The sequence below is a fragment of the Equus przewalskii genome, chromosome 10 (genome assembly GCF_037783145.1).
Source record: "Equus przewalskii isolate Varuska chromosome 10, EquPr2, whole genome shotgun sequence".
Lineage (NCBI taxonomy): Eukaryota > Metazoa > Chordata > Mammalia > Perissodactyla > Equidae > Equus > Equus przewalskii.
Window position 1 is genome coordinate 38,590,283 of NC_091840.1, and position 13,500 is coordinate 38,603,782.

The 13,500-nt window shown below is 48.8% G+C and overlaps 1 protein-coding gene across 1 annotated transcript; it reads right to left on the reverse strand.

Moving 5' to 3' along the window:
* Window positions 1-681: 681 nt before the first annotated feature.
* Window positions 682-5,161, reverse strand: LOC103543272 (C-C motif chemokine 2). Its single transcript, XM_008510164.2, has 3 exons — window positions 2,473-5,161; window positions 1,541-1,658; window positions 682-1,163 (listed from the first exon to the last, which is right to left on the reverse strand). Exons 1-3 carry the CDS (start codon window positions 2,546-2,548, stop codon window positions 1,055-1,057), a joined length of 303 nt encoding a protein of 100 aa, XP_008508386.2. The 5' UTR covers window positions 2,549-5,161; the 3' UTR covers window positions 682-1,054.
* Window positions 5,162-13,500: the final 8,339 nt, after the last annotated feature.

The following is a 13,500-nucleotide window of genomic DNA, read 5'->3' on the forward strand; positions in this document are numbered from 1 at the left end:
GAGTACTAACTTACCACCCTGACGTTCAAAACCCTTCACTCAACCTCCCTTTCTAAACTTCCCCATCACTTGACAGAGACATGGACCCCAACTCCCATCTGATTTGTTTTCTCCTTCTTTGATGTATGCATCATCATCATTTCTACCTCTAGGTATTTGCTCCCACTCTTCTTTCTCCTTTTCTTAACGATCTTGTAATTCATCAAGAATAAGTTCAAGTCCTATCCTCTTTATGAAATCTTAATCTAACCATCTTATCATTAAGCCATTAGGTCTCTTTCTAATTTCCTAATGTCTGCGGTGTCTGTATTACTCAAAGTTGGAGGATTAATTGGATGGGGAGAGATTGGGGGCAGGTAGCCCAGGTAGGGGGCATTTGCAATAGATTATGGGAGAGATTGTGGGCAGGGGTCAGGAGCTGTGAGAAAAGAGATGGGAGGGGAGGCTGCTGCCAAACAGGTGACAAGGGTAGTTGGGATGTGGGCAGATGGTGTCAGGGGCTGGAGTGGTGGTGGGGGAATGCCTTAAAGATTCTTCTATAGGCACTAGATGAACCCACCCAGGGCCAATCCACATTCTCAATCCTCCAACATATGACCCCGCCCTCTGAAACCATGCTGCTTCCTCACCACCAAGTGTGTGTATTCAGCTTTTGAATTTTCTTCAAGAAAACACCAAAAGTTAGGTTTTGTACAAAAATATATATATATTGTTCAGTAGTTACATCATAATATACATTTCCACAATAGCGTTTTTAGCAATGTCTTATAATTTTAAACAAAAAGGCTTTGCATTAATGATCCTTGCAAGGACCCTCAACACCATCCCAAGGGTAGAACTGGGGTTCACAGAGGAAAGCAGTTTGCTCAAGTCTCCATATCTCACAGACACTAGTATTCGTGGAAGATAAACTTTAAACATCAATAACTTAAATAAGATTAACGCTACTTAAGCATCAAGTTTCATGTCAATAAACAAAGTTCATACTCTTTGAAACTACAATAAAATAATATCAGGGGGCATTTAGGGAATGCTAGAAGACAATAAATTAGCTTCAGATTCTTGGCTTTTGGAGTAGGTGCTTGTCCAGCTGCTTCACAGCATCCTGGACCCACTTCTGCTCGGGGTCAGCACAGATCTCCTTGGCCAATATGGTCTTGAAGCTGTGGGGGGAGAAGGCACAGTTAGTTCCATTAAGATTTCAGCCTAGGAGTGAAGCCCATGCTGCCCCGAGAAGCTACCATGGGAACTAGAGGAGGAAGACAGGTGGAAGGAGGGAACCCAGGGCAAGTTGCTCCTATAGTTGTCCCAGTTGAAGCCATCCTGACATCGGGTTAAAAAAATTGGAATGCTCTGAATAAGCACCCAGATGGAGAGGGATGTTTGGAGTCACCGTTGCCCTGGTGGCCTCAGTTTTCGCACGGGGCACTGTGAGTTATTGAATGAGATGATGTCACTCTGACTCTAAGTTTGTGAGGCTGCCGCTTGCTCCCTGAGGAAGAACTGGAGCTCCCAGAGAGGGCTGGTGCATTCAACTCACATCACAGCTTCTTTGGGACACTTGCTGCTGGTGACTCTTTTATAGCTCCCCAGCCTCTGAGATGAGATCTTCTTACCGGTGAATGTATAGCAGCAGGTGACTGGAGAATTAATTGCATCTGGAAATAGAACCGCAAAGAAAAACCATTTTAGGATGGACTAGATTCTTCTGATCTTAGTCAGAGCAGAAGAAAGGAATAAGGAGAAGGGAAAGGGAAGTCAGGAGCGGGGGTATAACCTGTTACACCCCAACAATTCTGCCTATACCTTGGAGCTAGAAGGTCATACTGACTCAGTTTCCTATGCTGTAAAATGGGTATACAGCACTGATAATGGACAGAGGGAAGGTGGAACTCTTAAAACTATATCACTCCTGGGAGTGTCCTTAGGAGAGACTAATAATCCAAATTATCAGGGTCAGGGAAGATCAGCTCCGGGACTCCAGCTATGGGTCACCCTCTAGGCACCCAGCAATCTATGCCTAATAGTAAGTTTCTCTGATACCCGTTGCCTCTGCAGAGCTGTGTCTCTGGAAGCTGGACTGAATGAAGCACAGCCCAGGTTCTGGGTCTCCTGCTCTGCACTCCCCCATATCTGGAAATACCCTGCACACCCACCGCCAGAGGCTCCCCATCTTGATCACCCCAGTCCCCAAACACTGTTGAAGGGAGCCAGGGCAGTAACTGCACTGAGGCTGTGTTTACAGAGCTGGAGTCCGGGGAGGAGCTGGATTTGGCGTCCACAGCTGGAATTCTCGCCCAGACTCTGGCCAGGAGCAGCTGTGTGATAAGGCTCACCCCTTATCCTTCTCTGACCTTCCCGATCTTAAAAAGGCAGTTGTTAGAGTGAGACTGTGGGTACCCTTCTGCTCTGATGGCCTGCGAACCCAGAAATGGGGCGATGTGCTTCAAAGGGAAGGAGACGGGGTCTTACCTGGCTGAGCCAGCACCTGGGTGCTGAAGGCGGCCGCGGTGAGCAGCAGGCACAGGAGGGCTGCGGAGACCTTCATGCTGGAGGGTAAGGATGGGAGCTTCAGCCTGAGAGTTGTTGGTTTCTGGCTTGGTCTCAGCCTCTCTGCTCCTCCAGCGCTCTGCCTGCCTTTTATTGAAAGCCAAGAGGGTGGGGCAACGGGAGAAAGCTGGGCCCCAGAGCAGCATCATTCTCAATGAATGACGAAGTGGAATGTTAAATGCGCTGAGCAAGGGCAGCATCCTGGGAGATTTCCAGGAAGTAGGAGAGGGAAGCAGTGGTCAGGACTTGGCACTTTTTCCATCCGTTGCTGAGACCAAAAAAAGTGGTGGGGTTGGGGGGAAGGGGAGGCCAGTTATGTTGGGAGCGACCACAGACATGAACCCAGAGGGTTATTCTTAAAGATTCCTTCTGCTTTCTCAGAAGTGAAAGCTCTGCAGAAATGAAAGGAAGCAAGGAAACAGGTCAGAAGGGAAATGAAAGCATCTCTGGGCTGACCCCGGCCCACCTTTAGGCAACAACCTGAGGGGCCTTCAAGCCAGGAAGGGGCCCTGAAGTCTTGGTGGGCTCCCCAACAGCACACTAAATCCCTTTGCTCTTTAAAATGCAGGATGATGGCACAAGTGTAGCTTAGCAGAACTATAGGATTTTGTAACCATAGAACTGAATTCTAAGACTCATCAGATTTAAGACTTGGGAGAAGCCATGTAGATCCTACAGTGCTGCGAAAGAAAATTTCCATGTAATACTCAGACAATGCTTACTCGGTGCCAGGAATATTCTTTGCAAATGCTAAGCCTTTCAGTTCTCCAACCCCATCTGGTAGGTATGTTATTCCCATTTTAGAGATCAGACAATTGAGGCACAGGGGGGTTAAGTAACCCACTCAAGTTCCCCTGAGCAGAACCCAGCATCTGTGCTGTCACCACTATGAGACAGTCCTGGGTGAAAAGAGCAAGCATCCTCCGGCTGGCCTGGGCCTCCATCCGAGTGCCCTCTGTCCCCAGCATCTGCCAAACAAGCAGTCACCTCAAGAGGAGTCATGACACATTCCTTGTGGGTAAGTCACTGTGGGATTTGGAGCCTGTGGTCAGCTCAGCAGGCGGCTCTGGGCGAGAAGTGCGTCCCCTGCTATGGCGGCTGTCACCCCAGCTTCTTTCTGGATTCCCAGAGAGCATGAGTGAGGAGAGGAACAGAATGATGGGCATGGGATGGCTGCCTTCATGCTGCAGCGCTGGTCTGGGTTTGCTCAGAAATCCCAGAATCACGGTAATAAAACTGTAAAGACCTGAGCTTTCATTTCGGTGAACTCTTTTCCTTTACAGACACGGTAGGATTCCTGGAGGCGTGTTAGTGGCTGAGAGAAGCCTAGAATTCAGCTCTCCACCGCCCCTTTCCACTGCCTCCTACTTCTGAGACTGCTTTGCCTTTCCAAGTGGACGTGGAAGGATATAGGGACTCTTCTTTCTTAAAGGGTCATTGAGACAATGTCTGCAAAATGCATGGAGCAAGAAACATCTGCCAATCACTACATTTGTAATGAGAAATGGTCATCTCTGACCGCAAACGGCCGTGTCTGGTCCAAGGTAAGTGGTCAGTGAGAGTGAAGCAGATGAACAGCTGGTGTTATTGGGTGCCTACCAGGCGCCAGGTATGGCGCTGAGGTGCTTTCCAGCATCATTTCATTGTCCTCCAAACAACCCAACTTTCCTGAGGTAGAAACTGAAGTGAAGTGACTTATCCAGGATCTCACAGGTGATAGAAGGCGGGGCTGAGTTTCCCACCCAGGACACTTTGACTCCAGCGTCCCTGCTCCCAGGCTTTAGGTTAATGTCTCGTGATGGATATTGGTTTCCTAGAGAATCTGAGAGCAGAGCATCCATGAAGTAGCCATTCTAGACTCGGGAATAACTCCAAAAAGGCAGAAGGAAGAGAGAACAAATCAGTTGTCTACCTCGTTGCTTGCGCCTTGCTCAGACCCTATTTCCATTCTGCTTGACTCGTGCTAACCCCCCACCGGCCTCCGCCCCACTTTGAAACCTCTCTGTGTTTTGCTCAGTGGTCCTCCAATGGCTCCAACCACTCTTATTGAATGAAGAAAACGTTTTCAGGATGGAGACTGCGCAGCTTCACACACTCCTCTCCAGACCATCTCACCTTAACGTCCAAGACGTTTTTCTTCATATTAATGGAAACTCCTGGCTAATATATTAGCATGGCCTTTTCCACAGACCGGGAGGACTGTGTCCCGTTTCTCTGTGGAATCCAGCCATTTCTTGGGTTTTGTCTAGGTTAACAAGTTTGAAGATACTGAGATGTTGAATCTTTCTGCTGGTCCAGCCGTGTCTCTCTCACTGCTGGTGTCCTAGAACCAAAGGACCTGGAGAGATCGCGGACTTCAACTTCCTCTTTTTATGTAAAGAAACCGTATTCCAGCCAGGAAGCTTTTCTCTATGTTTGAAGCTATGTCTCTACCTCAGAGAAGAATCACAATATTTGGAAAGTGACTTGTCACTGCAAGAGTCAGACAATAGACAGGTCACAGGTGAAAGGGTATGACTCAGAAGAGAAAGTCTTCTGGGAGATGGCAGCTGTTTCCCTCCCGCCTCTGCTCTGTCAAGAAGAGATGCTCCTCAGCTGGAAGGTCGGTCACCTGAGTGGGAGAAATGAGTGGAAATTCCCTCTCTGAAGCAGCTTTGGAAGTTCCCAGACCACATAGAAAAGAACGCTCTTGGCTGGAGCCTGCATTCCAGATGCCGGGCCTGGAGCCAAGGACGTCTCACATGGGGTTGTACCGGGAAGATTCCAGCACAAAGTCTGGATTGGGTCCCTGCTCAGAGGCGTAAGAAGGAAAGCCCTGAAAGGGATGTGAGGGGAGGCAGGGCCAAGGTTTTACAGCTCCCCAGAATCCCCAGTCCCCCTGGGGCCCCCTCCTCATCAACTCATAGATGAGGAATGGAAAGTCCTCTGGGTGAATAATCCCTTCTTCCTTCGCGTGGGCTGACACCCCCACCAGCATCCTCCACGCGGACCTTTGTCATCACCTCCGACTCCCAGTCAGTGTCAGGGGTGAAGGAAAGAGGAACTAAGCGTGAGCTTTCTAGAAATATCAGAAGCCAGTGACTAACCTGCCGCCTTGGCCCCTCCTGCACTTCACCTGCTTCCGCCTCCCCATCCAGCATGGGGTCCCTTGCCTGTGCTTGCTGATGCTCCCCCAGCTCAGGCCTTGGAGGGAGACACACAGTAGGCTTTGCACCCATCGGATCCTCTCTATTTTTTTTTTATAATTTTCTTTTTGCTGGGAAAGATTCGCCCTGAGCTAACATCTGTTGCCAATCTTCCTCTTTTTCTCTTCCTTCCCAAAGCCCCAGTACGTAATTGTCTATTCCAGTTGTAGGTGCTTCTAGTTCTTCTATGTGAGCTGTGACCACAGCATGGCAACCGACAGAGGTGTGGTGTGGTTCTGCGCCCAGGAACTGAACCTGGGTCACCAAAGCGGAGCATGCTGAACTTTAACCACTAGGCAGTCAGGGCTGAGCTCCTCGGGTCATTTCTAGACGCTTACCCCAGGCTTCTCCTCCAGCTTTGCCTCTCTGCTCTCCTCCATGTCAGCTCCTGGTAGACTGGAGCCTATTTCCCCAGCTCTGCCATCTTTTTCCTTCCAAGGACTGGAAATCCATTCTTCACTCTTGCACAGAATGTCAGATATGAACGGGACCTTAGAGATCATCTTCCTGTTTCACTGATGGGGAAATTGAGACCAAGAAAGAGGCAGTGACAGAACTGAGGTGACATAGAAGACAAATGGCAGTGTTTGTGGGGTGTTGTATATTTCTGGGCTCAGTGTAGCACCCCTCCTCACATACTGCACTGTCTCCTGATGCTAACACTCATACAGTTAGCACCTACTCCGTGCAGAGCACAAGGCAGGGGACTGGAGGTTGGGGGAGTGACCTAGATGGGAAGCTTGCTGTCCAGAGAGATGATGGAGCAAGTATCCACGGCAAGCAGGGCTGAGTTTATGAATAAACCTGCGCAGTGCCCACCCCAAGCTGTGAGCATCCAGGCATTTCCTGTGTTCTCTGGTGGATCTGCTGCAGGTCCACGTGCATGAAGGAGGGGGATGGGGGTGGCCAATGGGAAGAGAAAGGGAAGATTCACCTGCAATGACCTGGGTTGATTGGGGGTGGGGAGTGGTGTCTCTGCCAAGCGGGAGGGGACTTGTCATTTAGTTTGTCTTTTGGGCCAGCCCTCATGGACCAGCACCTGAGCCCTGCGGTGAGGGGGCTGCCATGGGTGAGAGGGCCGAATCTAAGGACATGTTAGGTTCCTGGCAGGGTAAGCCACTCTACAGCTCCCTCGATAGTCTGTAACCACAGGTGGCACAGCCCGGGGAGAAGCCGCTTTCCTCCCATGCGGCTTGCATTGCCCAAGGTGGTGTGACCAGTGAGATGAGGGGGTCCAGGGCACCGGTGAGCACATCGAGGAACCCCTGTGAAGGTGCTGAACTGGGTGGGATCTTGGGGCAACAGGGGTCATGAAGATGAGGTGGAGAGGAGACAGAGGAACATAGTTCTGACAGCCTTTCATTGAGTCTGTGTTGTAACACCTGTGCTGGGGGCCCCTGAGGGACGCTCAAGTGACACAGAATGAATCACTGTAGCAACTAGAGAGAGGCAGAGCCCCAAGAGTCCCAGCTCAGGGGCTCAGGGAGGTACATTTAAGGTGGGCTCCAGGTTGGCGGGTTTTGAACCTTGGGTGATGATTGGATGGGGAGGGGCACATTTTAGAGCAGACTTATAGAGACTACAAATTTAAAGTGCTTACGCAGCCCCTGGGGACCTTGCTGAAGTACAGATTCTGACGCTGTAGCTCTTGGGTGGGGCTGAGAGCTTGCGTTTCCCAGGTGATGCTGACGATGCTGGTCCGTGCTTTGATTAGAACCATCTGAAAACGGCTCAGGTGGGGCAGGCGGGTCAGGTGTGAGAAACTGTGAGCCATTCATTTTGTCTAGTCCGGGATTCTTGTTTGTGGCTCTTGGCTAGGCTTCAAGAATCTTCTGGAATTGTCTTCCACATTTCTGTGATGGTGTATTTTTCTGGAGAGAGGGTCCATAGCTTCCATCATATTAGCAAGGGCATCTATAACCTCCTAATGGGTCAGTACCCTTGAACCTATCAAAAATAAAGAGTTCTGGTCTTCCCCTCAGACCCACAGAGTCACAATCTGTAATTTTACTATGTAGAGCTGTGTTTTTTCTAAGCTCTCAGATTATTGCCAGTCTATGTTTGGGCATCCCTGGGCTAAAGCACAGGGTACATGAAGTAGTGAGTGTGCCGGCCAGGCTGGGTGGAACTTACAGAAAAATGGCACAATCAGAAAAGAGGAAAGAAGCAAGAGGAGAGAGGAAGAGGAAGAGAAGAGGCCGGAGAAGGAAGAGGCGACAGGGGGTCATGGGGAGGGCCCCAGGTGGCGTCAGAATACTAGGACCAGAGGCCTGGATCTGCCTCCTTATAGCTGTGTGGCCTTTCACAAGTCACTTGACCTCTCTGGAACTCTTCTGTAAAGCATGATTAGTAAGACAGCTGTTTCTGACATTGTCACGAGACTTGTATGAAATAATAAACCAAGGATGCTTTGTAAGCAACGTGTAAAGAGCTGTGTCACTCTAAGGGCCTGAGCGGGCAGTCTTGGGGCACATGCAGCCAGTCCCAGCAACAGATTGGCGTGCCCCTGATGCATAGCCCAAGCCTCCACACTTATTTCTTGCTATGAAAATTCCTTGGGCATCTATATTATATAATGCAGTGAGGTTTAGATTTCCTAAGCTCTTTCTCATCCCTCTTGTCTACCTTTGGACAGAGAGAGAGAGCCTTTGGGTGCTGACAGAAAGCTAAGGGTCAGAAAGGGCAGCCCCAGAATCAAGTTAGGGCCTTAGCTCCTCACACGGCAGCCAGCTCTCGCCGGAAGCCTGTATTCTGCCAGGCCCTTGTCTGCCTCTAAACGTCGGGCACCCTCAACCTCACTCTCGTTACTGCACAGAATTGGGGTTCTCCGGCCTGATGTGGATAAAGAGCCGATTATGATGGCATCAGCTTTTGAGAAAAGAAAAAAGCTTTATTGCAAGGAGACAGGAGGAAAAAGCTCTCAAGTCTGTCTCCCCAGTTCAAGATTTGGGGCAAAATTTAAGAGGTTAGGGACAACAAGCTGGTCCATGGAAATGCTGGTGGGGCAGGTTTTGACTGGAGGGCTTTGAAAATTCATGGCAAGGTGTGCAAGAGGCTTTAGCACTGCATCTTCCTAGACAACAGGTCCTTTGCTTCTGACGAGGCTCCATCTTTCAAGTTCCAGTCATGTCCCCGTCCTTTGGTTCCATACGGATAATGTTTGATCCTATTGTCCTTTCAGGTCAAGATTTTCTCTTCTGCACATGCCCTGTCTACGTGAGTTTGCAAATTTTCTGAAAAACTCCTCTTCATCACTCTGTTGATAAGAGATGGAGTCAGTTCAAACTGGTCCCGGCGGGCCTGTGGTTATACCTTCTGCTTCTAGAACTCTCTATGCTTCTTCCCACCTCAAGGCCTTTGCCCACGCTGGATCCCAGCACCTGGTGCAGCGTCTTTCGTAGAGTAAGTCCTCAATAGATATTTTCTGAACCTATGAGCAGTCTGGGAATCTCAAATCCTTTCCCCCAGACCTCTGAATTATGGGGTGATTTAATATCATACAGGGAAATGAGTAGAGAAGCAATGCTTTTGGTTTCCTGGGTTTCCCACATCTTCTTTTTTGGGGAGGAGATAGTGGTGGGGCTGAGGGCACAGTGTGCAGGGCCCTGATGGCGAGTGATTTTCTGGGGCTCCGTGGATCCCTCTTTGGAGGGGTGAACTGTTTCTCTCTCGGTTGCAAAATGCTGCATGCTCAAAAACGGAAACTTCAGCTGCCAAAAAAAGCTCCTTCTTTGCTAACAGTTTCAGCTCGCTTCGCGAATGGAGTCCCCGGTTGCAAAGCACTGGCTCCATTGGAAAGCTCCTCCTGCATTTACTGTAGATTTTAGTCTGAGAGTCTGAATGGAAATGCAAATGACATTTGTCTAGCGGAGGGGAAGTGTTGGGGGAAATGGTTTTGCAAAGCACACACATCTCTTCTGACTTAGATGCAAGAACTTAAAAAAAAATTACCAAATAATTCAACTCTGCAACTCATATGTGGCTCTAAAAATATAGCCAGGGTAATGAGAGAAACTTTCGGGCATCCTGCTTAGAGCTGTTTATAATGGGGTGGGAATGGCAGGCAGGCAGGAGCTAGGTGCGACCAAGGGCAGGGACTTTAGTGTGTGTTACTCACTCCTTCATCCCGAGCACCAGCACCTTGCATTAGGTGCTCAGCAAATAATGTGATGAATGAATGAACTGGAGGAAAAAATCAGAGGGGAATGGGCCATAGAAACCCTAGAGTTGAAAATCCCTGGCCTGCTTATAATTTAGAGTGGGGCAAAGAAAGTTGCCCAGGATTTTAGTGCACGCCTAAATCAGTGCAGACAAGCTGTGTGTGTGTTTGTGTGCGTGTTGTAGAATGTGCCTAGTAACACAGATCTTGGCATTTTCCAGTGAGACTGCCAGCTACATTTTTCTCTAGGAGAAACATTCCTTTGTTTAGAGAATTCTTCCTAAGGCAGTAGAAGTAGGCGCTCATTGTAAATAGGGACTCATTGTCCTGGAGGAAAGGAGGAAAGGACCTTTGGTGGCCAAAGAGAAAGACTGCCTCCTAATAATACCCATTGCTGCGCAAAGCTGGACACAGGGGAAGAAATGGATGCATTTGCTTAAGACCAAGAGATCTCCTAAGCGGAGAGGAGTTGAGGCCCTTCTTTTGAGTCCAAAATTATGAAACACTCTGTGAGAGTCTGAGGAGGTTCCGACTGGATTGGTGGACCAAGTTCTGAACCAGGGCTGAGAAATCAAGGGACGGGAAGACCTCCTGGCCCCTCCACATGGGTGCAGTCATCATGCTTTGAGGGCAATGGCCAAACCTGCCAGTTTAAACTGAGGATGCTGCAATGTTGGGAAGCCAAGGTAGCACTGTGGCCAAAACTGGAGGGGTCACCATTAGAGCAAGGAACAGGGACTAACTTTGGATGGCGTGGGGTCAGTTATCCACAGTTCCCCCGGGGGCAGTGGCAGAGCAATGGCAGCAAGAGTCCTGGCCACTGACTGGTGGGTCAGATCACCCCGCTCTCACTTTGCTCCAAATTTAACAGCAGGATTTGTCAAGTGGGACCCAATAGGTCCCCAGCATCTCTTGGGCACTGTGAGGAAGTGGAGAGGGGGCGCTTAAGCACAAATTATTAGATTTCCTCCTAATCCAGACAATTTGAGGCTGCAGTGATTGACTGAACATAATAACAGAGATGAGAACCACTTGGACCCTGAGGTCATAAAAAAGACTCTATCAGTTACGCACAAACGTTTCTTTATCGTGGACAGTTCACTGCTCCGGCACATCGCCTGCCTACTTCCTTTGCCTCACTCCACTCCCAACACAGTTGGGATGCATTTGTATTCCAAAATGATGACAAGCTTTGCCATTATACAATTTTGATTTCATGACGAAGATCAACATTAATTTTAAGTATTTACTGAATGCCTCCTAGAACTTTTGTGCAGTTAACGAGGGAAGATTTCAAAATTGTCGGCCACGAGGCGCCCACGATTATAATTCCTTGTGCATGCTTTATGATTCATAAAATCATGTGAATCTAACAAGGGCATCGTAATGTGGGTGAGACTGGTCTCACTATCCCCGATTTACGGATGGTGAAATTGAGGCTTAGAGGTTGACTCACTCAAGGACAAGGTTGCCGAGAAGTGGAAGTTCTGGGATTGAAATCCAGAATGTTCTCCCTCCAAGGCCAGTCTTCTTCAGGCCCCACCAGGCCTTTCCTTCTCCTGGTTAATTTCCTTTCCCTTCTCCTGAGAGCTCACCTTCCGAGACCACCTCTGTCCACCGTGCAGATGGAAGGCGTGGTGAGATGGTAGAAGGCTAAGGAAGGAAAAGTTTATGGGGGTGTAAACCAGCTAATAGGGAAGTTCTCTCGTGTTCCCTGGGTCCCTTTTCAAGTGAATTCATCACCACAACATTTCAGCCTCTGCCCCATGGCCACCTTCTGGACTTTGTCATCTCCTTGAACTTCTCCATTTCATGATGCTCAACTTAGTAATCCATTTACTTTGACCACAGACTTCCACATCCTTCCCCATCAGCAACTCTGTATCCACTGCGTCAGCGGCTCCGGGTCCCTCAACACTTACCTGGCCTCCTTTCCTTCCCAGCCCAGCCTGGTGTTGGCCACACTCTCACTAGCATATTGATCCTCTCATTTCTATGATTCTGTCTCCCCACCCACCAGTGCCCAAGCCCAGGTCATCTGACCATCCCCCTTATTCCTGACCTCTCCAGGCTGTCAGGCTTCCTGGAAGTCTTGCTCTCCTTGATGACTACGCCAGCGATCCTTTTTGCGTATGCCTGGGTATTTCTTTCTGCCGTGCTCCGCAGTGGCACTCACACCTTCCCCATTCCCTTCCCTCTCTTGCTCCAGCCTCAGGCTTCTGCACTCTCAGGAGACAGCATACTCCACGGAGAAAGCAGAGACTATGAGAGAAGAATTCCTGCCAAGCTCGTCCCCACGCCCATACCAAAACTTGATTCCATCTTCATGCCATTACATCTCTTCCACCCTGCCTTAGGAGAAGAACCGGTCCCTCCTGTTGAGGGTCAGTGATCAATCTTTGTCCTTGATCTCCTGCAGCCTTCTCCAGAATGTGGCATTCTCCTTTAGCTCTATGTCTTTTTTTACCCCCCTCTTTCCACTCTTCCTTTCTCTTCTTCCAACCAACATGCTCAAATCTTCCTCATTGTTACAAAAAAATGTATTTTCCTTAACCCCCATCTTCCCTCAAGCTACTCCCTTCTCTCTTTCTTTCTTTTCATGGGAAAAAATTCTTGAATGATTGATCTCTCCTTGTGGTCTCTACATTCTCACCTCCAATTAATTCCTTAACCTGTTGCCATCTACTTTCTACATCCATCTCTCAACTCAAATTCTTACAGTCTCGTCAGTGACCTCCTGATTACTTAAAATAAACACTTTTTCATAACTCTGAAATGTGAAATCACTGCCAAGTTAACACTGTCTGCCGTTCCTTCTTACAGGAAATCCTGCCTTCCGTCTGTGTCTCGGGCTCCGTTCTCTTCTTGTATTACTGTCTGCTTCTCCTTTGTTACATGTATTCACTGGTTTCTCTTCTCTGTTCCTCTCTAAATACTGTTCTTCTCTAAGAATTCATACTTTTATTCTCACTCTTCATGGGAGCTTGCAAACTTGGGGCCCATTACCTGGTTCTGGCCTGCAGACTTTTTTGTGTGTGTGTGAGGAAGATTGGCCCTGAGCTAACATCCATTGCCGATCTTCCTCTTTTTGCTTCAGGACAACTGTCCCTGAGAGAACATCTATGCCAATCTTCCTCTATTTTATGTGTGGGACACAACCACAGCATGGCTTGATGAGCAGTGTGTAGGTCGGCACCCAGGATCCAAACCCATGAACCCTGGGTCGCTGAAGCAGAGTACGTGAACTCAATCGCTGCACCACTGGGCTGGCCCCTGGCCTGCAGACTTTTAACGTTTGTCTTGTACAGTGATTAAAATGAAGAAAATTCATTGCTAACATTTAAAATTCAGAGATTTCTCATTTAAAAACTCAGATATCTGGTTTGTCTTGGTCAAGTAGGATTTGGTACCACCCAGCCCACATGTCACATGGCAACGCTCCATGAGAGCCACTCTCGCCTTTGGCTGAAGCTTCTGTCCATAAGGTCACCAGAGACTCCCTCCCTCTCCCCCACGACTTCTCTGCTATCTATTGCTTGACTCCCTTCAGTCACTTATCTTATCTGCCTGGCTCCTATTCTAGTTGAATTTGTTACCCTGGGTCTA

Excerpts from the sequence above, each read along its gene's own strand:
- LOC103543272 (XM_008510164.2), bottom strand. The coding sequence starts at position 2,548 with ATGAAGGTCTCCGCAGCCCTCCTGTGCCTGCTGCTCACCGCGGCCGCC. Across the intron at positions 1,659-2,472 it reads CCAGGTGCTGGCTCAGCCAG|ATGCAATTAATTCTCCAGTC; the intron begins GTAAGACCCCGT and ends TTCTATTTCCAG. Across the intron at positions 1,164-1,540 it reads TGTCCCAAAGAAGCTGTGAT|CTTCAAGACCATATTGGCCA; the intron begins GTGAGTTGAATG and ends CTCCCCCCACAG.